Source organism: Onthophagus taurus, chromosome 2, assembly GCF_036711975.1.
Source record: "Onthophagus taurus isolate NC chromosome 2, IU_Otau_3.0, whole genome shotgun sequence".
In the NCBI taxonomy this organism is placed as follows: domain Eukaryota; kingdom Metazoa; phylum Arthropoda; class Insecta; order Coleoptera; family Scarabaeidae; genus Onthophagus; species Onthophagus taurus.
Window position 1 is genome coordinate 11,449,668 of NC_091967.1, and position 27,853 is coordinate 11,477,520.

The 27,853-nt window shown below is 31.7% G+C and overlaps 4 protein-coding genes across 5 annotated transcripts; 3 read left to right on the forward strand and 1 right to left on the reverse strand.

Annotated features, from left to right (window-relative positions):
• Positions 1–54: 54 nt before the first annotated feature.
• LOC111425956 (MARVEL domain-containing protein sing) lies at positions 55–2,575 on the forward strand. Its single transcript, XM_023060245.2, has 4 exons — positions 55–1,926; positions 1,984–2,166; positions 2,233–2,373; positions 2,427–2,575. Exons 1-4 carry the CDS (start codon positions 1,780–1,782, stop codon positions 2,502–2,504), a joined length of 549 nt encoding a protein of 182 aa, XP_022916013.1. The 5' UTR covers positions 55–1,779; the 3' UTR covers positions 2,505–2,575.
• A 1,185-nt stretch (positions 2,576–3,760) lies between these two features.
• Positions 3,761–12,018, forward strand: LOC111426024 (uncharacterized). 2 transcript variants are annotated; one of them, XM_071194255.1, is made up of 7 exons: positions 3,761–3,986; positions 4,066–4,246; positions 4,586–4,753; positions 6,516–6,611; positions 6,664–7,275; positions 11,566–11,698; positions 11,765–12,018. In XM_071194255.1, the coding sequence occupies exons 2-5, from the start codon at positions 4,067–4,069 to the stop codon at positions 6,742–6,744; spliced, it is 525 nt and encodes a 174-aa protein (XP_071050356.1). In that variant the 5' UTR covers positions 3,761–3,986; position 4,066; the 3' UTR covers positions 6,745–7,275; positions 11,566–11,698; positions 11,765–12,018. The 2 variants fall into 2 exon arrangements, with proteins under 2 accessions (XP_071050356.1, XP_022916130.1); XM_023060362.2 differs by having other exon boundaries at positions 3,761–4,246.
• Positions 12,019–13,581: 1,563 nt separating this feature from the next.
• On the reverse strand, positions 13,582–27,741 carry LOC111425985 (carbamoyl-phosphate synthetase 2, aspartate transcarbamylase, and dihydroorotase rudimentary). Its single transcript, XM_023060308.2, has 10 exons — positions 27,446–27,741; positions 26,784–26,922; positions 26,120–26,390; positions 25,751–26,064; positions 22,541–25,691; positions 22,373–22,477; positions 16,601–16,843; positions 14,808–16,544; positions 14,367–14,750; positions 13,582–13,855 (listed from the first exon to the last, which is right to left on the reverse strand). Exons 1-10 carry the CDS (start codon positions 27,561–27,563, stop codon positions 13,658–13,660), a joined length of 6,660 nt encoding a protein of 2,219 aa, XP_022916076.1. The 5' UTR covers positions 27,564–27,741; the 3' UTR covers positions 13,582–13,657.
• Positions 17,706–21,319, forward strand: LOC111425986 (uncharacterized). The gene is made up of 4 exons (XM_023060309.2): positions 17,706–18,104; positions 18,597–18,898; positions 19,239–20,632; positions 20,689–21,319. Exons 1-4 carry the CDS (start codon positions 17,884–17,886, stop codon positions 21,151–21,153), a joined length of 2,382 nt encoding a protein of 793 aa, XP_022916077.1. The 5' UTR covers positions 17,706–17,883; the 3' UTR covers positions 21,154–21,319.
• Positions 27,742–27,853: the final 112 nt, after the last annotated feature.

Here is a 27,853-nt window from a genome sequence, read left to right on the forward strand (position 1 = left end):
CGAAATCACTTCGGCAAACGTTTTATGAACTTTAATTCATTAATTTTAATAACAACTTAGATATATTGCTTATATCATAGCCTAAATGACGCTAAAATTTATTAGTGGGCTACCTACTATCTTAAATAGCGATAAAGTTTGCTGTAATCACTGAACATTTCTACGTAACATCGTAACATGAGTGAATTTGAAAATTTTCGGCCTGCGGGTTCTTTTTTATTGGTTTTCATTATAATTAAGCCGAGATTTTTGCGGCCAAGGCATTGTTATCTATGTTGTCATTCCACACAATACACTGAATTCATCTTCATATTGCTTTAAGTCATTAAGGTTGCCCGTCAATGATTATATCCTTTGTTCGACTGAAATTGGTAGACCGAACAAAATGTAAGGTATCATTATGTGGGTTTCAAGTTACTTTGAAATAATGAGTAGCCTATATGGCTTGGTTTTTTTGCAATTGACACTAATTGGCCGACTATCTATAGTTACGAGAGGCTTGAGAAGAAAGAAGGTGTCATTATTGTTGAAAATTTACCTGGCATTGCACAATGATCACAACACCATTTTTTACTTGAGATCTTCATAAATAAAAGTAACCTTACCTAACATTCATTCACGGTATAGTTGTGATAATAAAAATATAAATCAACATGTTTTGACTCATGACAATATCTCGAACCGTTTTTGATCGAACTTTTGACGTGGACTGTATATATTATTATTTTACCTACACAAAAAAAATAAAGATGCGACGTCCAGTCTACATGGACACTCCTTTCCCCGCATGACTTTTTTCATTTATATCGCGATTTTAGTCATATTTAATGAGAATCTGCACTGTCAAAGTACATAGAATATAGATACATAGAATTGGTCTGATTTTATTCACTCCAAATTTATAATTTACTTAATTAAACATTGTAACACTAATTTCTGCTTTTACTATAGCTGATCTGAAGAACAATCAAAACTATTAGAATGCTGCATAAAAAAGAACATCACATTTTTTTAAAACATTTTTGCAAATCAAAAAAAAGTGGGATGGGAACAGAAGAGTTGTACATGCCAAATTTTTTTGCATTAAAAGAGCTAAAATGATATATTTCTAAATAATGAAAATTTTTTTGCTAACATCATGATCAGCAGATTGCTTTTTTGCCCTGGAAATAGGAGTAATAGTCCCAGTAGTAATTCTTCATTACTAAATCATTGAAACAATTGTTTATCTGGTTAGTTCAAGGTATTAACAAAAACAGGCTTATTGAATGCAATTTAAAGTATACTTAGCGCGATTATATCAACATTAATTTCAGCGATGATATGAAACATATCATTAATGTTTCTTTATTAACAAAATAGTAGTAAAAATAAAAAAGAAGAATGAATAATCTTGAACACAAATAAAATCCTAATATAGGTGTGAGTTTGGTAGCCTACATTTGGCATTCTAATTTCAGAAATCACCATGTGGTATAATTAATTAATTAATTAAAATTATCAATTAATAATAAATCAGATTAAATAATTAAAAATGCTTGTTTATATTCTAACTTTTTTATAACTTAAGTTTATTTTTCAACAAGTAACGAGGGAGGGAGATTTAACTTAAGGGTGTCCAAAAATAGATGTTAAACTCCAAAGCAAGGGGTCTGTGACATTTTAAATTTCCTTAGTTTCCTCTAAGTTATTGATGGTGTTCTACGTCCATATTACATTACGTATTTGTTACTATTTATTAAACAGTTTCAAATATCCGGTTCGATTAATTAATCAATTATGATTCGCGGTCCAACAGTAATTAAAATTGGGAACGCGCCTTCCGGCGGAAGCGGTTTCACATGTTGTTGTTGTTTTAAATGTTGTACTTGTTTAAATCTACAATTTTTAAGAACCGATATTGGTATGATTAAATTAGCAGAATTGGTGTGTATAATTGTCAATGTTTTTTTAACAACTAAAGTAATTTTTAACTTTTTGTAGATTTTAGGTTTTTTTTGTCAATCTTTGGCGTTAAATTTCGGTTCGGCTTATTCAAGTTCAATGGGATCAGCTTATTATGGATTTATAACAACAGCTTCTTGGTCGTGCATGACCGTTTTTTTATTATTATTTTGTTATATATTTTCAGAAAAATCCGTGTATTTAATGCGCCAGTCTTTATTTGTAAGTTTATAAAAAGGAAATGGGAAAGTTATGGGATATATTACATTCTTTTAAATTTTATTACAGGAAACTTCTTTTAATATCTTAGCTAGTTGTGGATATTTAAGTTCATGCTCGGTGCTTGGGTTCATAGTAAACACGGTTTTATATCCGCTTTATATGGTTACACCATTTTTTCAAGTATTTCCAGCTATGACCAGTACTTATGTAAGTAAAAAAAATTACAGAAATTTGATAAGTGATTCAACAAATTTTTATAGATATTGGGAATAATTCTGGGACTGATTCATGCTTACGATGCTTACAAATCTTTCAAATTTTTGCAAGGTTACCGATAAAGTTAATTTTGCTTGTATTTCCTAACATTTTGTATTTATAATTTAATGTAATAAAATTACATGAAATAAAATTCTGTGTATCATTCTTTAAATAACTAAAATTCCACTATAAATCAACTATGTAAGAAAATATTATCCATCACAACCATCCTTTAAAAGTAATTTTTGCGATAAATCCTAAATAACACTACTCTATAAAAATCTAACCTGACACTACCAAAATCTAGTTCTACCATTTCTTGGAGCGGCAACAAGTACCACTAAGAAGTGAATCCTCAGAGAATATTGGAGAGAATATGTCCCAGAATTATGTGAAAACAGTGATAAACCTTTATCAAAGGTTGAGATGGACGACCATGAGGTGGCTCTTCCACAGCCTTGATGCTGCTAGATAACAGAAATGTTAGAAACGCGAGAAAACCTGAATCTCCAGACCTCAAGCTGTCAAGCATGGACTTTGCTGAGGAAATTCTCAAAGACAAAAAGCAAACATAAATACCATGGCCACTCACATAGCAGCAACGTTTAGTACACCAAAAGACATTCATCTACAGTCCGACAACAGCATCTGCCAGACAGTGTTTGATGTAATACCGATCGAACAAGCAGGTTTCAGGTCAAAACGGAGCAGCGTTGACCAAATCATCTCGCTTTCAACTTATATTGAAGCGAGATTCCACAGAAAGTAAGTTCCTCCAACAGCTGCTGATAAATATGCTGAATGACAGAACATTCTGAATTGTTATGGGCTCTGATGCGAGCTCACCCTGAAAACTCAAGAACGACCTGCTCCTCCTTAACCTATATACAGATAGCAGATATGCCAGAAACAGAACGTTGACAGAAAGCTTAGAATGAAAATCGAGAACACAAGGCATTACACTTGATAGAACGCCCTCATTCAAAGAACATATAATGAAAACAGCGAAAAAAGTAAATGTTTACTTTCTTTTGATAGATAAACTGCTAATACAGTTTTAGTTCCTTTTAGTAGTAATAATTTAATTTAAATTCATTTTTAACACAGCTCTAATTACATTAATAAATTACATTAAAAGCTGCCAGGGAAATGTATAAGTACAAACCAGTTTTGTTGGAAAACATCGAAAAATAATGTTCCCTGGCAAACCATTTGGTGCGTACAATCAATTGTACTTCAGAAAGTATTTCTGTTTTAGTGCCGTAATTTTAAAATTCTTTCTGGATAAATGCCAATCTGTTAAATCGGCCAAAGCTCATAACAAATCTCCATAAAAACGGTGCGGCGCGATTGTCGTGTGCTACACGATGTATTAAATTTACATCCTGTCATCTATCAGTAACAAACAATAAATAAATTAGCTCATTCTCATCTTGTTTCAACCACCCGACTTTTTCGGTTAACTTTCGAAAGAAATGGAGGAGATAGTAATGAAGATTCAATAAGAAGACATTGAAAATCGGCTAAAAATAACCACCTGTCGCGGTTGAATTTCAGTGGGGGTAGACATTGAATTTATACGTGCTAATCAATTCAAGTTTAAAATTATTTCATTTCTACTCTGAAAATTCGCCGCTTCAGGATGCTTTTCAGTACTCGAAGTCTTCGAATCGACGATATCATCCGACCACAATGCGAAGCGGGTCCTGAAACACCGGAAACCCCGCAAAGTTTTGATTCTTCCTCACCTGCCATTAGACCGGTTATTAGTGGATTCGATTTCTTCAGAACTGAATTAGGAATTTTGAAACTAACCGAAGTGGTAAGTTTTATTAATTAGTAAAAATTTTAAAACTTTTAAAAGGCGTATTTAAATATAGTTCTTATAGTTGCCGAATTATTTTTAAGAGAGGAATGGTGATTTTTCTTTGGCGTGTGACGCTGTTTTAAATTGCTTATTAATAGTTTTTGCCGAAACTTGCCGCCACATGCGAACTCGTTATTTATTTTATTAACGTTATATGTAATCATTTGAATTAATAATAATTAAATTATGATATGTATATACTATTTATAGTCTATTTTTTTGCTGATATAAGACACTGGGATAAAACAGCTGATTAATTTTATGTATTTAGTTAATAGAAAAATTTTATTTTAGATTTTAGGAATTTTAACAACGTTTTTCATTGCTGGGTACTGCCAACCTTCAACCATCTACAACATATCTTTGGTTATCATTTCGATATGTATCCTCTCTATAGTATTTTTAATTTTTATTTATATTCACTCCATAAAATTATTCTTCACCATCCGTCAATCACCATTTGTAAGTATTTATTTATTTTTTAATTTTAGTTAAGCTAATTTTGGATTTATGCAGAATGATTCAGAAGTAATCTGCTAAATGAAATATTTTAAAAACGAAATTAAAGAATGATAATTGTCTATTTTTTCTTTTAAGAGCATTTTCAGTTGAAGAGAGTCTATTATTAACTATAAGTTTCGAAGTTAACATCGCAGTCAACAGTGATTGGATCCAGTTATTGGATGATTTTTCGGAATAAATATGGATGAATTTGTTAAATCATAACACTGTAATTGCTGGTTAAAAAATGTTAAGACACACAAATATTCGCTGCAAAATGAGATATCCTTTATTGAAACGTTTGAGGATTCTACAACCGATGTAGATTTAAAAGTATTCAAAGTTCTAACTATATGGAGACATTAAGTAGCAAAATTCGAATTCATCAATGAGTTATCCATACTCTTTTACTAACAATAAGTCATATTAGGAAACATATTTTCTTTCTAGTGGTTTTCTAGTGTTAGGAATTTTAGGTCGAATTTTATCAAAATGGGATCCAATCTAGACTTTAGTGTTGATCTTGGTAATCCACAGAAGGGTTGGGTTGTTGCTATATAAATTGTATTTATTAATAAGTTATACTAACAAATCAACATTGTTTTACGGTTCTTGTTTTATATTTATTGTGGACAAAGCACTACATAAAAATGCATAAACTTGCAAAATCACCAAACGTTCCTTGATTACTCATATGTAGTCACCATAACTGAACGTTTCCGTAAGCCGGAAACCTTTTCTCTTAACGACATCACTTCTGGTATCATTTTGGACACTCTCTTCCAGCACTATTTCAGCAGATTTGGCATTCCAAGCATTATCACCCAAGATCAGGGGCAATAATTCGCTACCAGGTGGTACAATCATCATTCCTTACTTCTCCTAGACCTCAGATCATCCCTTAAGGAAGACCTAGGTTATTCATCTGCCAAACTTGTTTATGGTCAACCACTTAGACTTCCTTAATCAACATATAATTTCATTAATAATCAACATTGTCTGGACACAAAGAAATGTTGTGGTAGCAAGTTTTAAATCTCAACAGGTCGACATTTCCACTACGAGACAGGGAAACTCCTTCATATCATTTTGACAATAATATTCTGTGGAATGTACGATTTTGTCATGGGAAGCAATTTCAGTTAGTAAGATTGTGTTCTGCAAGATCACTTTGAATTCTGTCTCAGTAATGTAAAATCCTTAGAGTTTCAACCAATATAAAATCAAACTTCTTTTTCTTCATTTTATTATGATCACAACAGTAAACTACAGTTTGAAAATAGAGCCAGCTTTTAAGGAATAAGTTCTTTGAGAATACACACTGTTGCCAAAAACTCCAAGATACCGATTTAGGGAAATATAAATATAGTTATTAGGATTTTGAGTTTACTCTAATGATTCTAGCTAAATTTAAACGTTGATTGTTGTGGACTGTGGTAGTCATTGAAATAATTATTTTTAAATTAGTTTGTTTAAATTTATTTTTATGATTCTAACTTCATTACATTGTTTATTAATGCGCGTTGACCTTTGAAATGATTTTTGAGTAATTACATTAATTACTCGGAGTAATTTGAAAATTGAAACAATGATAGCGTAAATTTACGCGCATCAAATGTAATAAAAATGTCATTCTTTAACTTCGTTTTATTAAAATTAATTTATTTATAATTGAGTATTTCCATATTTCTTTTTAATCATTTTTTACATGATTTGTTTCCAGGAAACGTTTTTCAATGCCATTCTATCGATAATATATCTAATATTTCCAACAATTCTTTTAATTGAAGCGATGAATGCAGGAGTCATTGTTGTTACTGTAAGCATTTATATATAAATCTTAATTTTAATTTTTTTTTTGTAAATTTTAGTTACTGGGAGCGATTCTGTTTATTATACATGCTTATGATGCCTACAAATCTCACATATGGTATAAACAAGTTTTGAAATAATCATTATATTTATGTTGTTTTTAATTATATAAAAGTAAATAGTACAAATTATTATATTACATTTTTTTAACGTTACATAAAAAAGTTATGGGTTATTTCTTTGAAACAACTACATTTTTTTTCTATATTTTACAGCTGTCTTTTTTTCCTTTTAATTTCCTCCCCTAACATTCTTTTCGTCTACCGACTACCTGAAATTCCCATAAAATATTTTTGGGTTTACTCCCAAAGCTGCATTGTATAGACTTTTAAGTTATCCGAGATGGTACCATTTGGTACCTTGCCTCGCCCCCCTATTTTTCTCCCACTATAATCAAATCACTGGTGGCACGTGTTGTTGAAGCCATACACGAAACTTGCAGCACACATCAAACAATTTGCCGCTAAAAAGTCATACGCCCGCGCTGCATCGATGAACATTTTGGTTTTGAAACGTCTAAGTACGAAATAGAAAATTTGTATTAAAAGTGTATCTAGTAATTTATTTTATTTTTAACATGGAAGAAAGTAACGGGACAGTTTGGAGCATGGGTAAGATTTAAATCGAGTTTTTATCCGCTTTTTAAAAGGAATTGTTTTTATTGTTAAGCGACCTTCATTGAAAAGAATTAATCGATGTTGTGTTCGTTATTGGACAACTATAAACGTATTACTTAAAGTTTCTGCTTACCTTGACGAGTTACTAACAACAAATTTTCTATTTTAAAACATTCAGGTGATTGTATATAAAAAAATGTTTATTCACATTGCAAATCCTTGAATGCATTATTATTTTTAATAATCTACCCAAAAAAAATGATTAAACGTGTATGAACAAAAATTATGTATAAAGAGGCTGTTATGTGTTGTACACGAATCTATAATCTCAAAGGATAATAACTGTTTATAGAGGACGATAATAACAAAGCGCCATTTTAAAAATTATTGTAACCACAAAGAACGAAGAATTTAAATTTTTTTATTCGTTTTATTTCTAATATATAAATTTTCTTTAAACGCATTCTTGCTTAATGTGTAAAATAATTTGAGTCACCACCTTATCAGGAGTTGAACTTGAACCCAAAAAATTTGTTCTCTTTGTTCACATAAATTAGTTATTTTTCGTTTTAATATATACAGTTCTCAACTAAATTCTCGTAAATAATAACATACATTTCCTGGTAATCTACTGATTTAATACTAATTTATTTATGATATCGTCTATAACACGCGCGCATATTTTTCAATGGAAAAATTATTACGCAAACCATATATCGAATATCTTTCGCTTACGCTTATTGTAAATTGTGAAATAATTAACAATAATTAATTACCATTGAGATACTAATATTTATAATTTTCAAGTGTTAGTAGTTGTTGTGGTGCTAAAAAAATTTATCACTTTCTTCAATTAAAATTATTTATAATATTAATTAATTAATTTAATGAAATAAATACTTATAACTCCAGTTATCAAATCTTATTGTGGCAGTCCAAAAAAAAATACCTTTGTCATCAATGAAATAATAAGTAGATAACTCATGTAGACAAATGGTTATTTTAGGAAAACTAAATAGCCATAGTATCCCAAGAAAAAGTTATTGAATCATACTAAATTGAATCATGACAATCCAATATTGAAAAATTATTACACATAATTTAGTATAAAAGGAAAAACTAATGTATAGATTTAAAATTGCTAAATTAATAAGAATTGTTTGTTGTGTCATGTGGCCTTGTGGATGAGCCACAATGATAAATAATTCATCCATAATGATATCACATCATATAATGGTCATGTTTCACGACACCTCCAAATATTTGTCGCAGGATCTATCTTTCGAATGTTGCTAGCAATGTTTCGTCATTCTTGGACATTTTCCAAGTTTTGTATCAATACCCTAGAATTGATCGTATTAAGATTTTATATATTTGGCATTTTGTGTTTCTTGTCAAAGTAATAGATAGTAAAACCACGTTATTTTAACAATATCTCTAAAACTTGATATGCTTTTCTATAGGTACCCCCAAAAAACAAAGATTGTCGAGTATTTGCTTTACCAAAATTTTTCTGATGGTATTGTATAGTGTTACAAATGTAGAATAATGTTACAAGGGATGTTGGATAAAATGTTTTAGGGCGTCAAAATAGTGTTCAGATATGTCAGGGATAAGTTTTACACCATAATCGATTTTGGAGCAATATTCGAGGATACCACAATGTTTTAAATGTGATGCTTCAACATCATGCGTGATGTTTGGTGATATCAAGGACGCTAAAAACTTCTCAACCCAACACAACTTTAAGCTTTCGATTAAAATATTAATTATTATAATTGGTCTATAATAGTGGTGGAACGAATATCCGGCAACTATCCGGTATCCGGCCAATATCACCAATTATTAATTAAAGTATCCTCTTTTTAAGGCAAAAAGCCGTTTTGAAAAATCACTTTTAGTTCTTGAGAAATAAATTTTTGAAATGATTGACAACTTTTTCGAATTTTGCAATTTTCGCCGATTAAGTTTTAAAAATTCGTATAAAATCGATTTCTTGGAATATGAGTATGAAAATTTTCCAAGACGTTAATAAAAGTGTCCTCTTTCCAATGAACCAACAGGTTTTGAAAAATAACTTTCAGTTTTTAACAAAACAATATTTGATAAAATTTTTGATGTTGCAATTATCTTCGATAACTTGCAAAATGCGCTATAAAATTAATTTCTTGAAGGATCCTTGTGGAAATATCACCAATTATTAATTAAAGTATCCTCTTTTTAATGCAAAAACCCGTTTTGAAAAATCACTTTTAGTTCTTGAGAAATAAATTTTTGAAATAATCGACAATTTTTGCGAATTTTGCAATTTTCGCCGATTAAATTTTAATAATTCGTATAAAATCGATTTGTTGGAATATGAGTATGAAAATTTCTCAAAATGTTAATAAAAGTGCCCTCTTTCCAATGAACCAACCGGTTTTGAAAAATAACTTTTAGTTTTTAACAAAACAATATTTGATAAAATTTTTGATGTTGCAATTTTCTTCGATAACTTGCAAAATTCGCTATAAAATTAATTTCTTGAAGGATCCTTGTGGAAATATCACCAATTATTAATTAAAGTATCCTCTTTTTAATGCAAAAAGCCGTTTTGAAAAATCACTTTTAGTTCTTGAGAAATAAATTTTTGAAATAATCGACAATTTTTGCGAATTTTGCAATTTTCGCCGATTAAATTTTAATAATTCGTATAAAATCGATTTGTTGGAATATGAGTATGAAAATTTCTCAAAATGTTAATAAAAGTGTCCTCTTTCCAATGAACCAACACGTTTTGAAAAATAACGTTTAGTTTTTGAGAAAACGATATTTGAAGTTTTGGTAAAATTTTCGATGTTGCAATTTAAATCGATAACTTGCAAAATTCCCTATAAAATTAATTTCTTGAAGGATCCTTGTGGAAATATCACCAATTAGTAATTAAAGTATCACTTCAGAAATGTACCAGAAATTATAACCATAATGGCCGGATAGATATGCCGAATATCGTAAAATCACTATCCGTTCCATCACTAGTTTATAAAAAAAGAGATGTTTGTTTTTTCTTTGTGGTTTGTATAAAAAGTTGAGCTTTCGATTGCGGCATAAATCATTATATTCCCTTAAAGAGGTGAACAGTAATTTTGGTAGTTAAAAAACACTTTTGAATAAAAATTTGGATATCTACAATCAATTGTCAAATTTTGAAAATTGTACAAAAATTAAAAGTTCCATTTAATTATTTTGTTAATGCTATGAAATACTTTGTAACGAGACAGTAGATATGAAGGCTTTATTTAGTTATCATGTCAACTGTCGTATTTATCTATTACTTCTGGAATTTTAACACGTTATTTCCGTTCTTTCCATACTACAAAAGCTGATTTAACTCTAATCTTAAATGCACGTTCTCAACATATATATAAAATAAAACATTAATTTTTAGAATCAATTAATTACTTCGATTAATTGTTATGGTTTACGATGTTTTTATCGTCTGTTTCAACATGATCTCACCTCGTCTCGCCAAATAAAACATATCCATTTGCCAAATAAAATACTTGAAATTAAATTAAACACTTTAAAACACACTTCCCCGGGGTATAATCTGCTACTTAGTTCTGATGATCAACAGGGCAATACTCAGAGAGAACGAGTTTTCAATTCAAAACAAATCTTTTGATAATCTCGCATTTTTTTTAATCAAATGAAAAAAATAAATTAATGTTAACGTTAAAAATAGATGTTTTGAAACCGTCTTTTAAAATCCCATAAATACCTTTTTTTAATTAACTTTAAAGATTATCTATATAAACTCTAAACGATAAAATATTTAATAATTGATCATGATTAGTAAATAAGGTATCCTTTAATCGGTGGGATATCACTTTTTGTAATCGCATTTCTCATCAACCACCGGATGTATTATAAATAACAATTAATCATTGTTTCATTATCAATTTTACTTATTTATGATTATGTTTACTTTAAGAATTATGTGGTATACAATTTTAAGAAACACTAAACATTCTTTTTCTTTATGAGTTATTTCCTGCTGGATGACGATCTCATTTATCGATTTCTATCAACTTCACCTTTGATATGTTTCGATTTCGAATGGAAACTGCTTATATTATCTTTATGTACAATGTAATACACGGGTATTACAATTTCTAACAATAACCCGTTAGTTTAAAATATGGTAATTTTAAATAACATAATAGGACTCGTTTATATTTAAATATCATGGGTTTTTCCATCCAGATTCTATTTAAACGAATTCAATTTAAATTATTTTTGTAGAAATAACTACCGCATCAACATTACAAGAAGCTGAAGAAGAAACAATAGCCACTGTTGTAATAATTGTTTTAGCGGCAGCTGTTGTAATAGCAGCATTATTTGTTTTGGCGGTATTCATAGATTGCAGGCAACAGTAAGTAATTAAAAAAAAATGAATTACACAATAAACAATAAATATTTTTCAACTATGTTCATTTAGAAAAGTTCATAAATCCCGACTGCAAAAATCAAAAAATGTACTTAAATCAATAATCCCTCAACTAACAAAGGGAGAAGATCGTTTGGAAATAGTCAATCATATTCAAGAGGAACATAGTACTAACTCTGATTTGCCAGTTTAAATTAAAAAATTAAAATTGTGTGATATTGTATAAATTTATTATATATATTATTATAATATTTTAGATATTTCTTCTTATAAAACTGTTGTTTATAATAAATGTATAAAAACCACTACTGAACTTTTTTCATCGCAATAATCTCCCTATATATATTTTTAATTATCTAAAGTAACATGTAATGCGACCTCAAGTAAGACGAACATGACATGATAAGACGATATCTGCTTCGATTGGCATAGTTCGTTATTGCTATTGGACACTTTGACTTCAATATTCTTGTCGTGGTGCTCTCGTAGTGGTTGTTGAAGTACTTCTAGAATTTCCGATTACGGTTTGACGTGATATATTTAGAATTTTACAGGAAGAAGCGCCTGATTGTATTTGAAGTATTCTTCACTTTGTTGGAAGATATTCAAGATAATTCCCGGAGATCTAATTTTTAGAACCAAAAGCTTAGATTTTAAATGTTTTATTATAAGTAGAAAATATTACGTTATAAGTGGATGTAAGGCAGATAAAAAAGATAAAAAAATAAGTTTCTTAGTTTGCATTAACATGATTAAAAAGTTTTTAAGATTCCAACCACGAGATAGAAAATAAAAGAACATTTTTAATTTTTATTTATCATTACAATTGTATCAGAGTAGCGAATAATATTGATTCACTTTTTTAGAATCGAAAAAATTTATAGTAATTTTACGTTAATATTTCTAATTGTTTTATAAAATGGAAATAATGAATATGCATATAGGAAATAAATATTAAAATAATTGGTGTACTCAATTTTCGTATTTTATATGACACCTAACAATATTTGTATCGATAAACGATGGAAAATTAGTTTTAAAAAGCGCAAGAATTTTTGCTAAGATATGGATGGTGAGCAGATAATCGTGTTTGTGATCATTTAGCATTTTTAGTCTCTTTATATTTTGTTTCATTTTATAATTTTAAGTCTATCATTTCAGCCTTATGTGTTTTTCATTTCATTTTCATTGTCGGCAATTACAATTTTATTGTTATTCGCTCTCCTTTTGATATAAATTTCTGAATGCCAATCTGGCCAATCTTAGCCTTAGAAGTAGCCTTACAAGTTTTCATTTCATCAGACGTCGACCAACGCAGCTTAGGTTTTATAGAAGTACTTCATATTTTTCAGGATGCATCGATAACCATAGCGAAGATACTTCCATAACTTTTATCATAAATCAATGATCACGTGTATCATAAATTATAAGCGTTAGAGTAGTTTTCTCTTTTTTATTATCTTATCTATTTTTTGTTATCTATTCGGAAATAACTAAAATGTTAAATATTAGTCATAAAACTTCAACCTCTTAAACTTACCACGCAGTTAAACGATTGACCTTATCATTTGAACGAAGTAATAGAGTTTCAAATAAATATTTACGGAGTAAATCCAATATTTTATTTCTTTGAATCCCGCCGAAATCACTCCACAAATGTGTCTCCACTCCCTATTCTAATACACTACCATCTCGCCTACTTATCCCATCCATAACGCTAAATACACAGTGTTTAGCACAATCTCTTTTTAATTTGTGACATTTTCCCGATATAATGATATAATGTATGAGAACATCTACATTACACCAGAATATAACATAGTTTCAAACAGTTCAGACAAATAAATAAAATGATACTACAACAAACATTTTAGCTTAAACTACTTTATTGATTTTTTTTGTTCCCATATAAAATAAAATCCATCTTAAAACAATAATGAATTATTAGCACCTTCCAAGAACCATGGCCAATATCGCCATACGAACAAACAAACCATACTCAGCTTGTCGGAAATAAGCAGCTCTGGGATCCGAATCAAATTCCGGGCTAATTTCGAATACTCTTGGAAACGGATGTAGAACCACCATACGTCTTTTTGCTCTGGTCATTAATTGAGGTGTGACGATGAAATGGCCGCAAGCCTATAAAAACAAAACAAATGACGTTGAGTAAATTTAGATCGATCACGTATTTGTAAAATGTTATAAAAGCAGACATATATTTATCTTATCTAATGTTTGAATTTCCATTTTATTTATTAGTTGATTTTATTGCCTTGAACGAGTTTTAATGAATTTTTGCTATTTTATAGAATAACAGAAAAGTAAAGCCTTCCTAATAAAAACGTATCTTTCATTTATTTATTTATTTGGCCAGTTTTGGTAAGAGTTATTTATTTTTACTGCCATGTAGGTTATAAACCAATATTTCACAATTTACACAGATAACTTAAAAATAGAAATGATTCCCTTTAGGAGTAAGTAGTAATAAAAATTGGAATACAATATCAATTGGAACGTTATACTTAAGTTTTTTTTAAGAATGTGGGAAACCGGAATGTATTTTGATAAGAAAGTAATTAAAAGTAAACAAACTTAAACTCATTGTGTGGAACAAAACCTTATTGACTATTAAGATTTTTTATTTTATTACCTTATCATATTCTTCTTGACTCTCGAATCGCTCTCGTTGAATTCGTGTCATGTACAAAACATCTGTATCAGGTAAAACGGATTCAAGGTTGTCATGCTCCTCTTGCGGGATTCTTTTAGAGCCGACAAAGTCTACAATATGCTTAGGCATTTTTAAATTCGGCGGACTAACGTAACGCAATTGAACGTTGTACAACGTGAGTAGACGAGCCAAAGAATGAACGGTTCTACCATTTTTTAAATCTCCTACTAAACTGATTGTCAAACCATTTACAGTACCGATTTCTTCGCGAATTGTAAAAACATCCAATAAAGCTTGAGTTGGATGTTCTCCAACACCATCGCCAGCATTTATTAATGGCTTACGACAATGAGCGGCTGCTTTCTGTAATACACAAAATATGTTATCTTTATCTGCAACACGATTGGTTTAAAATCTTACCTTAACTGATCCTGGAACAGGATGTCTCAAAACGACTACATCAGCATACCCCGCCATAGTAGCAACAGAGTCTTCGAGACTTTCACCTTTTTTCACAGAAGAAGAAGTTTCGTCCATGTAAATAACACCACCTCCCAATCTTTGCATAGCCGCAGAAAAACTACAACAAGTTCTTGTGCTAACTTCGTAAAACATAGACGCCATGATTTTTCCTTTAAGTATATGATCCAAATGTCGATCTTTGCTCACATATACTCTAAAGGTTTGAGCAAGATTAAAAAGATCGTTTAGTTGATCTTTGCTGAACATGTCGACATCTAGTATACACTTTCCTGTTAATCCATGACTGTGTGTTTGGGGAGCATTGTCGGAAGAATGTTGGTTGGAGAAACTTTCTGTTCTTATACGAGGGAATGGTAATGGAATTGGTGAAATATTATTGTGCATTCGGTTATCATCACTGGCGAAGTGAACGCGACTTGCTGGATCTGAAAGAAGTCTGGAGAACATTTCGTTGGTATGACCATCGCTTTCAGCCGGCGAGATTGGGCGATCAAATCCGGAAGAAGGTCTGCTTGTATCCAATGATAACGTAATAATCGGTTTTCTTAGATCACATTCTCGAATGTTTTGCCCATAACCTGGTTGTATTAATACTTGACCATCAACATATGCAACTTCTCCTCTTAAAATAACTCTATGGATAGCTCCTTTAATTTTTTTACCAGCAAACGGAGTCCATTTGCATTTACTGTAAGTCATGGCTTCGGGAATTGTCCATTCTTCGTTTAAATCAACTTCGATGTAAGTGTTTGGTTGATCGGGCAAATTAAAGATTTTTCTTGGATTTTTATACATCTTATTGATAATATCTTCGATGGTCAACCTTCCTTCGTTAACAGCATTAAGAAGTAATGGCACGATAGTTTCTAATCCTGGAAATCCAGGTAACGGTTTCTTAGCAGTCTTTTCTTCTATAGTGTGTGGAGCATGATCAGTTGCAAAACAATCAATTATATTCATATTATCCCATAAAGCTTGTTGATCTTCTAAGGTACACAAAACTGGTCGCACTTCACTTTTACTCCCCAATTTCGGGATATCTTCAGTTGACAAAAATAAATGATGGGGACAAACCTCGCAAGTAACTTTCAACCCTTTTTCTTTCGCAGCTTTTATTATAAGAATTTCTTCTTTTCTTGCAATATGACACACATGTATTGGTCTATTACAAGAATTTGCCAACAGTAAAACCATAGCTGTAGTACTTCCTTCGGCGTGAACACACAAAGGAGATCTTTTCGGCCAGTTAGTTAAATGCTTCATCCATATCGAGACATCATTTAATCGTAAAGTGGTGAATGTTTCGTTCAAATACATTTTTAAAGCAGCCGCATCTAGCGCTAACTCATTGATTGTATTAAAATTATCAGATGAGGCACCAACGTATAAAGCATAATCGCATCTCGAGTGTTCTTTTGCAATCTTTTTTGCTAATTGGAAAGACGCGGTATCTACAATCGCCGGATTTGTATTCGGCATTGCTCCAATTAATGTTATTCCTCCAGCTAAAGCCGCTGCTGTACAGCTTTCGAAATCCTCTTTATAAGTAGCCCCAGGTTCCCTAACATGAACATGCATGTCGATTAAACCAGGAAGTTTTATTAATTGTTTAGAAGTCATACAATCGCAATGAGTTTTCATTAGCGGAGCTTCTTTTCCTATCAATCTCAAAGCCTGAGAAAGAATACATCAATCCATAAAAAGTAAAAAGATGCATGATGAATATTTACCTCTACCAACAACTTTGTACACTTTACGTCAGTTACTAAAGGAATAGAATAATCGATGGCTAATCGCCTAGTTCTGTAACCGTGAGTCATGAAGGACGAAACACGTCTTGCACCACCATTGCGCATTGGTAAGTTAATTACTAAATCGAATTGTTTTTTTGAAAGGAATTCGGCTAATGGTTTTAATTCTCCTTGGCTGGTAATGTCATCTATGCTGTCGAATGTCCATTGAACGGATTCAACCTAGAAAATTATTAATGTACAAGAGTGATACATTTGGAAGGATCAAAGAAAATTGCAAATATTGATGTATTGCAAAGGAAGTAGGCGTTTAATTGGATTATCACAACTTTATAGCAATAAAGCGAGCACCTCCGAAATGTTGATTTACTTTTGCTTAATTTCATCTCTATATCGCATGCTCCTGTATAACCGTAAATTTAAATAAAGCACATTTTTGTGTTAAGTAAAATAGTTTATATCCATTGTAAACTACTAAGCGACAGTAGCTACTTCAAGTTATCTAAATTCAATGATAATCACTCAATCAATTTGCGAGCAATAAAAAAATATGGCTGCGACGACGTAATATTTTGAGTATACTTAAATATACTTTAACGCAGATTATCTCAACATGTGAGATTAAAAAATGTGTAAACTTTAATCTTGAAGCATTTAATTCCTAAAATTGGTTATTTTAAAAAGTAAAAATTGCTTCAAGGATATTACAAGACATATTAAACGTGTTGTTTGGACAACATAAAAGTTCTTGAAATAAACAACACGTTGTGTTGGCGCAATCGTTTATCACCAATCTACGTGTCAATCAAAAATAATTACCTATTCCAAATTTGTACTCCAAAGAAAATTATCTAAATGTTTAAATTTAGATAAAATGTAAAGTAATCATTCCAAAAAACCATTATATTAATTATGTTATTAGATATTAGAAATAAATAAGTATTAATTAAATTGCTAAACGGAAATAATAAAACGTTTTTATGTTCATAGCTGAATGGAAATGAATAAGATAACAAAATAAAAAGTAAATTTCAATGTATTGAGAATATGGTGTCCATTGGAAAAAAAATTCATTCAGTCGTGCAGTAACCACCGTGATTAATCGTTAATCTAAAAATTAATGATAAGATATCTTTTGCACTTTTAAAGGACATGGCGTGAGATAAGATTCAATTTGCGGAATGCAGTGTGCTGAGATGGACAAATCGCGGATGATGATTTGAGTGTAGTGTTAGCATCTGTGTTCTTTTGGGCAAACAAAAATGGGGTGTTCCAATAGTAAAGGACGTCCAAAACCTGGGACGCAGCAAAGGCGCCCGACTACAATCGACATGTCGACGCAAGAAGAGACTGTGGAAATTTCCCAACGAAAATTCGACGAAAAAAGTATCGAACAACTTAGAAAGGATTTTAATGAAAATTTTGATATGTTCTTACTCAATAACATTCTTATGTCGATTATGTTCTACGAAAATTTTGAAGAGTAAGTTTTCTTTGTGTAATGATTGTGTAATTACGTAGTACTTGAAACATTACAAACATAATTTTAGTTGCATTGATTTGATTAAAATATAAATATGACGATATATTACAATTAAAATCATAAGAAAAGATAGCAAATTTAGAGACACTTCAACACAAATAAGTGCTGTTAAAAATGACAGGTGTATAAAGATGAATGAGTTTAAACGAAAAAAATACATTGAAGTAGCCACCACATCAATAAATTATACAGTGACATAAATTGGTTTTTACAAATTTCTTGAATACATTTTTAAGTATATTTTAATCAGATTATTATTTTTACCGATAACCAGTACAATTGGCGACAATAGATTTCGGAAGTATCATATCAGTTCCGAGAAAAATACGTAATATTTTTAGTTAGCTAGATCAATAGAATCGATAATTTTTAACTGAGTTATTGATGATGTGCAAAATTGTTTTTATTAACAATCTCATCTTTCTTTTTTAGTGAAATATTAAAAGCAAAAACGTTGCTTACGAAACCAGAACAAGATCTTAACGATAAACTAATCCGGGAACATTCAAAACAATGCGTTATGCCAGATACCCTTTACGACAAAGTAAACCAACGGGTTCATTTTAAAAGAAAACATGGTCCAAAAAAAGATGTTGCTGAGCCGTTAGTTCCTATGAGGATGTTTATTATTCATGATAAGATCGAAATTTTGAAAGAAAGTGAAGATTTAGATCATTACAGCGGAATAGATAAGCCAACTCATAGAGTGAACGTGGAAAATTCAACGCACGCAGGTTAGTTAAATTTTGTTTTGTAAAAATTATCGATTTTTACTTCGAAGTCACTATCTTACACACTCATCTTAAGGTTAAATTTGCTTTCTAACGTTTTACTGAACATCGGAAACGATTTTTACAAAAGTGGCAGCGTATTTTTCGCCGATACTATCACGGAAACCAATTGATTTGATTACCGTTGTTCAAGCATTCGAAAAGATTAATCATCAAATAATAACGTTACAAGAAAGATTAGATTAGACGCGATATCTCATCCATTTGCCATGCCAAATTGTAACGTACATTTTTAAGAGATAAATATCGCAATAATTAAAAATTTACTTTCGTACGTGTTTAGGTTTTGTGAAGCTAAAATTGCTCTACTTTCCAACCTTGGAACGGTGCGAATCTTATACATCGTTAAATTCGGGTTCATCGACTTACGCTCACGGTCAAGCGGCATTAAAAAACGGCTACGATAAATCACAAGCAAGCACTTCATCTTATAGTGACTCTGACGAGTACGATTACAGTAGAGTCAATCAAGCAAGAACCGAATTACCGATAAATATTACAGAAAAAAGAAGTAGTTCCGTCGGTTTACCACCTGGTACAATAATCGAAGTCAAAAGTAAAAATTTAGATAGAGAAAATGACGAGGATGATATGTTTCGGGTTGATCGTTATATTAACTCAGAAGCCTTTATGAAGTATTTTAGGGAAACCGATTTTCCTGCGAATTTAGGAAAATCGTTAGGATTTTCATCCGAAGAAATTAGGAAAGCGACTTACACTGCCACTTCCATTTATTGTTGTATGTACGACATTTCCAAAGAAGTTGACGCTAAATGTGAAATATTACCCGCGGTAAAAAATCCTTTCCCCGATTTAAAAGTATTCCATAAAAGGGATAGACCCAGAATTAAACACAAAGATGATAATCTAATTTACGTATTTCCTACTCAAAACATGCTCAAAGACATTTGCAGTCAACCCTCGATAGTTGTTCCAAGAGGATTTCTTCAAAAGAAAGGGGATAATAAAGATTACAAATTCGAGTGGGAAACTATCTTTCCCAGAGCTGAGAGGCACATACAAGTACGAATGTTTCACGGTCAAGTACGATGTTTCTTATTTTTGATTATCTTGCATAAAATGTTTATTGAACCTATTACCCAACATAAAGGTTTAACCGTGGATCATATTAGAAATTTAATGTATTGGGAGTGCGAGAAAAACTACAGAAACTGGCCTGAACATCGTTTAGGCAACAAAATGATGTACGTTTTGGACGGTCTTCGCAAGTACTTAAGCAAATTAGAAATGCCCGATTATTTTATTGAGAAAAAGAATATGTTTTGCAACATTCCCGGCGCACATTTATACAAAGCTCAAGAACAAATACACAGAATCATAGAAAATCCTGTTTTATACGCCATAGCGGCTTTAAGAAACGTGTATTACACAAATGATGCATTTTACCCATTATTGGACTTTGATCAATTATATAAGTTGATAACAAAGAAAGGAGAAGCCGAGAGAGCAGCTGCTCCAAGCGCCATGAGAACAATTTCCCAGTTCACTCCAACTGGGAGATTTGACCCAAGTCGCCTCACAAGGGAACAAAGATGGGAATTAGATAACATGGAAAAACAACGTGAGAAGAAAAGGAAAGAATTGGAAAAGGTAAAGAATCTCAAAGCAACCGAGAAGAGAGAATCCGTTGATTCAATAGATCTTAAATTTTCTATGGTAAGTTGTTCTTTCTAACTAAGATTAAATAAATAAACACATTTACTTTTTCATAGAATTCATATTCCGTAAAAGAGAGCTTTCTCCAACAAAAAACCTTTTTGGTCTTTTTCATGGAACATTTCCTTCAAATAGTAAAATATAGCCAAAAGTACAAAGCTTGGAATCAATACTCAATCTATTTGGATCAAGTGAAATATTTAAACGCACTCTTAGACGACATCGACGGTGGGGAAAGTCAAAAGTTTAGCGAAAAAATTCGAGAGGCCGACGAAATTGCCACCGAACAAAGAGAGTACACTCCGCCTACTCCTATAATTCCCGCCAGGAATTCGATGCATGGTGGACACACCGGGGTGTTACTTAAAAACCAAATGAAACCGAAAACGATTGATCTAACAAATGTTACCAAAAATTTTCAAATGGGGATCCAAAAAACGATATTAGAAAATGAACCTTCGGCGTCGTCACCAACGAGAAGAAAAGAAGTGCGTTTGATGGAAACAGCCGAAGTACATTAATCATCTCGATAATTTATGAAAAAATGTAATTAGAAAAAATTTAGGCGTTAATAAAAAAATAAATGTGTTTGCCACTAAACCAGTATTAAGTGAGTAGAGAAAGATTGTAGATTATCTTCTATATTTTTTAAATTTGTATATAATGTAAATAAAGATATTTATTATTTGATTGCCTTTTTTTCATGTTTCAATAAAATTATGAGACACTCCAAAACTATGTACTTATTAAATTTAATTAATTAAATTAACCGATATGAAAATGCTTTAAAAATCGTTTCGAGTATTTATTCATTAACCGTTATCTATCACCTGTAATGTTTACCGCTGCAATTAGTTGTCTAATTTTTTTTTTAATTGTATTGTGTGATGTTCTCATACTATTACTCACAAGGAATTACGTATTTAAAACTTTATCTTATTGTTTTACAAATCATTCACACTCATGTACAATTGCACTACATGCTATATGAAGTTTTGTAACTTATGTTGTTTTGAGATGCTTTTATAGAGGGCTGACGAAAATCACATAAGATGTGGTATCGGTCTCTTAGAATCTATGACTCTAAATTTTAGTCTATATTACTGGACTAAAATATATTTCATAAATATACTTTGCGTTTTACAATGTTTGAAGTTTTCCAAACACAATGATCGGACACAAACTGATAATCCGAACTGTAGTATAATATTATATAGAGAAGGAGTAAGGTCAAAATAATGGTACCGACCTTGACTAGGTTATAATTGACTTTGATCTCAAGATTAGGTCAGCGGTACTTTGAGTTTTTTAAGACGTATGTCACGAGTTCAGCTTTGGCCAGTAAAGCTACCGGTTGTCCTTTAGCTTATATTGCTGCTGAATTAGGTTTGGGTATTCTTCTTCCAAAAATATCATATCATGATTTGAATAAATTTGAGTAAATTTTTAAGAATAAGTACAAAAATTGGAAGCTCAATGAAAAATGTTGGAGAAGTTTTATCAATTAGAAGAAGTTATGAAGCGGCATTCCAATCCACGTGAGCACGTTATGACCTTGACCTTTGGAGGGTTCAAGGAAGAGGTTCATCAATCGGCAAATACCTACTTCTAGCCAGGTTCATAATAAGAGTCATGTAAGTAATTATATATAAGGCAGTACACAATAACAACTATTGATTGATTGAAAAGCATTCTTAATTTTTATTAAACGATTATTAAATTAAAAAAAATTCTACTTACTTCAACTCCATGCTCATTATAAAAATCTGCTGTTCCTAAACTGGCGTACAATTTATATCCCATTTTTTGAAGAGCTCTCATACTTGGCAGTAATTCTACTTTGTGCTACAATGACATAAATAGGATTAAATAAGTATTACAAAAAATTATCAACTTGTAGCAAATTACCTTAAAACTTCCAATTGATAAAAGAATCGATTTTTGAGGGATACTAAATCCGGTACTCATCATTGCCTTTAAATACGCCTCGTATCTATTATCGCCAAAACAAGCAACTTCTCCGGTAGATGCCATTTCAACTCCAAGCATAAAATCGGCGCCCGCTAATCTTGAGAATGAAAATTGTGGAACTTTTACGCCAACTTTTCCACATCCACCCAAAACATCAACCGGTTCAACCGTCTCTCCGACGATTACTCTGGTGGCCATAGCCACAAAATCATGATTTAAAGTTTTTGAGACAAAGGGGAAAGATCTTGAAACTCTTACATTACACTCGATTACTTTGAGCATATTATCTTTAGCTATTAATTGCATATTAAATGGGCCGGTAACTTCCAATGATGCAGCGATTGCTTTGCAAATAATTTTAATTTTTGCTAAGGTTTCTGGATTTATATCTTGCGGTGGAGTAACTAAAGAAGCATCTCCCGAGTGAACCCCCGCGTTTTCGACGTGTTCTGAAACGGCCATACATAAAATTATCCCATCGCAAGCAACAGCGTCAACGTCAATCTCTTTCGATTCCAAGATGAATTTTGAAATTACAACTGGATATTCTTTGCTTACTGTACTCGCAGCGTTTAGATAAGTTTCTAAATCTTGGTTTGAATGAGCAACATTCATTGCGGCACCACTTAAAACGTAAGATGGTCGAACTAGGCATGGATAACCAACTTCTTCGCAAAATTCAATCGCAGATTTTAAATTTGTAAGTTCTTTCCAACGCGGTTGGAGAATTCCGATGCGATCGAGCATTCTTGAAAATTTGAATCTATTTTCTGCGCCGTCTATTGAGTCTGGTGAGGTTCCTAAGATTCTTGCTTGTTGTCTATGAAGATCCATTGCGATATTATTGGGTAATTGACCACCCATTGACAAAATAATTCCCGTAGGATTTTCTAAATTATAAATGTCCATGACAACTTCAAACGATATTTCTTCAAAATAAAGTCTATCCGACATATCGTAATCTGTACTGACCGTTTCTGGATTATAATTAACCATAATAGTCTTTTTATGTAAATTTCTAAGTTCTCTTAAACACCCTACAGCACACCAATCAAATTCAACTGAACTTCCAATTCGATAAACACCAGAACCGATGACCATCACGTGTTGCTCATCAAATTTAATATCGTGGGTTTTTGCGCAGTATGTTAAATATAAATAATTTGTACTTGCTGGCCATTCAGCGGCAACTGTATCAATTTGTTTTACGAACGGCAATATTTTCTGTTCCATTCTTCTAGTTCTAACAGCAAGTTCAGTGCTTTTAACAGCAGATGCGATTTGTTTATCAGAAAACCCCATTTGTTTGGCTTTTACTAAGATATCGTGTTCCAATGAATTCCTACCAAATGATTCCAAAACGGTAAAATAATCAATAATATTTTTCATTTTTTGTAAGAACCATCTATCTATTTTTGTTAAATCGTACAACTTATCAACAGAATAACCACTCTTTAAAGCAGCAGCCACAACAAACATACGTTTATCCGTAGGTTCTTTAAGTTCTTCATCGCAAACCTTTTTTAAATAAGGATCGAATCCAGCCACTGATTCGTCAACCATTCGTAAAGCTTTTTGGAACGCTTCTTCAAAACTTCGCCCAATTGCCATAACTTCCCCAACACTTTTCATTGAACTACCAATTTTTGTACTCACTCTCGAAAATTTGCTAAGATCCCAACGAGGCATTTTTACAACGCAATAGTCCAAACTTGGTTCAAAGCATGCTGTAGTAACTCCAGTAACGGAATTCTTTATTTTTGGAAGAGGAATACCCAAACCTAATTTCGCAGCAACATAAGCTAAAGGATATCCGGTAGCTTTACTCGCCAAAGCTGAACTTCTCGATAATCTCGCGTTAACTTCAATAATATAGAACTCTTCTGAGTTAGGATTTAAAGCGTATTGAATATTGCATTCACCAACAATCCCAAGGTGTCTAATAACTTTAATCGCCGTTGTTCTCAACATGTTGTATTCTTTGTTTGATAATGTTTGGCTGGGAGCTACAACAATTGATTCTCCAGTATGGATCCCTAAAGGATCAACATTTTCCATGTTGCAAACGGTAATGCAATTATCGTAAGCATCTCTAACAACTTCATATTCAACCTCTTTCCATCCTTTTAAAGATTTATCAATAATTAATTGGCTAGAGTGAGCTAATGCCTGAGTTGCCAATAATTTCAGTTCGTCTTTATTGTCTGCAAAACCAGATCCTAATCCTCCTAACGAAAACGCCGCTCTCGCCATAACTGGATAACCAAGTTTATCAGCTGCATCTAGAGCTTCTTGTACAGAGAACGCAGCTAAACTAGGAGCTACTTTCTCGCCAATCGCAGCTATTCTTTCACTGAATATTTTTCTATCTTCTGTGTCAATTATAGCTTGAATTGGAGTTCCAAGAATTTTTACACCGTACTTTTCAAAAACACCGAATCGTTGGAGTTCCACCCCGCAATTTAATGCTGTTTGACCACCAAAAGTTAAAAGAACACCTCCAGGTCTTTCAGCTTTGATTACTTGCTCGACGTATTCAGGCACTAATGGCAAAAAATAGACTTTATCCGCTAATCCTTTCGATGTTTGAACAGTCGCAATATTAGGATTAATCAATACCGTTTTAATGTTTTCTTCTTTTAATGCTTTTATTGCTTGCGACCCAGAATAATCAAATTCACCAGCTTGACCGATGGATAACCCACCAGAACCAATTATTAATACTTTTCTAGGATGATCATTAATCAGTTGATAAACAGGATCGTATCTTAACGTTTTTGTAAGGTGATCTTTAATATTAACGAACGATGATGAAAGATATAATCGAGTGGTTTCTATGAAAACATCGAAAAGGCATTCTAAATCTTCAGGTCCAGCAGTATGTTCAGGATGAAATTGAACACTGAAGTATGGCAAGGATTCGTGAATTATACCCTCGTTTGTTTTATCGTTTGCATTGTAAAAAAGAACCTTCCAACCGGCGGGTAAATTATCTGAATTTACTGCAAATCCATGATTTTGAGATGTTGTATAACATCTTCCGGTGTCTGTGTGAATGCAAGGTAAATTATGTCCACGGTTGCCATAACTAAAAATAATTAGCTTCATGGTTAAATCGGTTATTAAATAAGAACAAATATTATTTACCGCATTTTGTATGTTTTACAGCCTATAGCTGATGATAACAATTGATGTCCTAGGCAGATTCCAAAAATTGGTTTAATTTTTGATCCATTAACGATAAATTTTAGATTTTCAATTGTAATGTTGCACATAGATGGATCACCGGGGCCGTTGCTTAAGAAAAGACCATCATAATCATCAACATTTAATTTATGATTCCAAGGAACAACATCTACCCTAGCCCCTCTTTTAATTAAACACCGGAGTTGATTGAATTTTAATCCACAATCCACTACGCAGATACGCGGAGATCCGTTTGGATTGTATGTTACAACTTCCTAGAAAAAAATTTGTTTATTGATTAAAGTTATAAAATTAAAATGGTTTGATTACTTTAACAGAAACATCCTCCACTAAATTTGTTAGGTTGGGATCGACAAATAATTCGTGACTATTCGGCAGTTGAAATATTATTTTACCCAAAATCGTTCCTTTTTCTCGAATTATCTGAGTTAACGATCTTGTATCAATTCCGGAGATACCCACAATTCCCTCTTGTTCCATCCATTTGGATAAAGTTTTTGAATTTCGCCAATGGCTTGGGTAGTCGCAGTATTCACCCACGACCAATCCTGTTGCCCAAATTCGGTTTGACTCGAACCAACTAGACCAGAAAAAAAATTTAAGAATACAGTAAAACCTCGATATAACGGATAATTAATGAATAATTTTAATGCACACAAATTTGGTCAGCTATCTACACTGTTGCGTTAGAACAGAAGAAGGACGTTAGATTTTAAGAGGAATACTATATCACGCTTGGAATTAGCAAATGCTTAATTTATTCTATTCGTGTTTTGTAATGTTGGCAGTTTGAGACTTAAGGTTCAAAATATAAAAACGATCTTGATCGAGTTTAGCGGTGCGTTTCTTAAGACGGCTAAACCCTAAACTAAAAGTTCTTGGTCTAGTTAGATGTCTTAAGAGACGTACGGTTGTAATGTTTGCGAAATTTGCGCTAATTTAAAATTATAATGTTATAAAGATTTTTCCTTACTATGGCAAACCATTTTCATCTTTTTGATCTCCTGGAACACCATAATTACCGATTATTGGATATGTAAGCACTAGAATTTGTGAATGGTAACTTGGATCTGTTAAAGATTCTGGATATCCTACCATTCCAGTTTGAAAAACTACAAAAAAAGATATTATTTTATCATGCATAAACTCTTCCTTTGTCATTTAATCATCAAATTTGGTTTATGGGTTACATCCGTTTCATACAAATAAGTAGGAAATAACAATTCCTTTTATAACTTAGACTCAAATTATAGTATTAACACATTTCATAATAATTCTATTGAAAAATACAGATTTCTAAACTACATTTAAAATCAAGGTCAGTCGCTACTGCGTCGCTTGAGCACATGCGCTTAAAATATCAATAGTATCTTTATTTTTTTTCAGTTCTACAAACATTAAAACATATTTAACAAATTTACAACTAAATTATAAACGTTTATCTCTACTTGGTCTTTTAAAAAAACCTATGATTTTTAATAAAATGCCGCATTTATCCTAAAAACCAAATTTTAATGATCAATAAAATGAAATTAACGTCGAAATTTTCTTATCTTTAGTTGGTTATAAACACGTGGTCAACAAAATGCGGGTTATTTTATCTGCCGGTAAATATATTGCGCAAAATATACTCACCAACTTCGCCATTAACCGGTTTTTTGGCACCGAAATGTTCTCCCGAAAGAATCGTCCCATCCTCAAGCAGTAAAAAGCATTTTTCACGTATTGGGGCTGGTGCCATGTTAAAAAACATGTACACGCATTTAACAAAATATAACAAGTATTAAAATTTTCTTATCACTTTTTATCGAAAACAATTAATTAATTCTTAGAAACTTAACTCTTTAACAAATATGAAATAATTCTTTAAAAAACCCGGATATTTAAAACGTCGTGAACACGATGGTATTCACGGCAGTGTAAGCATTGTATGACTGAAGAGATTCCCTAGCACAGTAGCGGTTATCCATTCGTGAAACTTGATCTTACCTGCCTTTCATAATGGTCATAATGTTTAGTAAAAGGGATAGGACAAACAAAAGG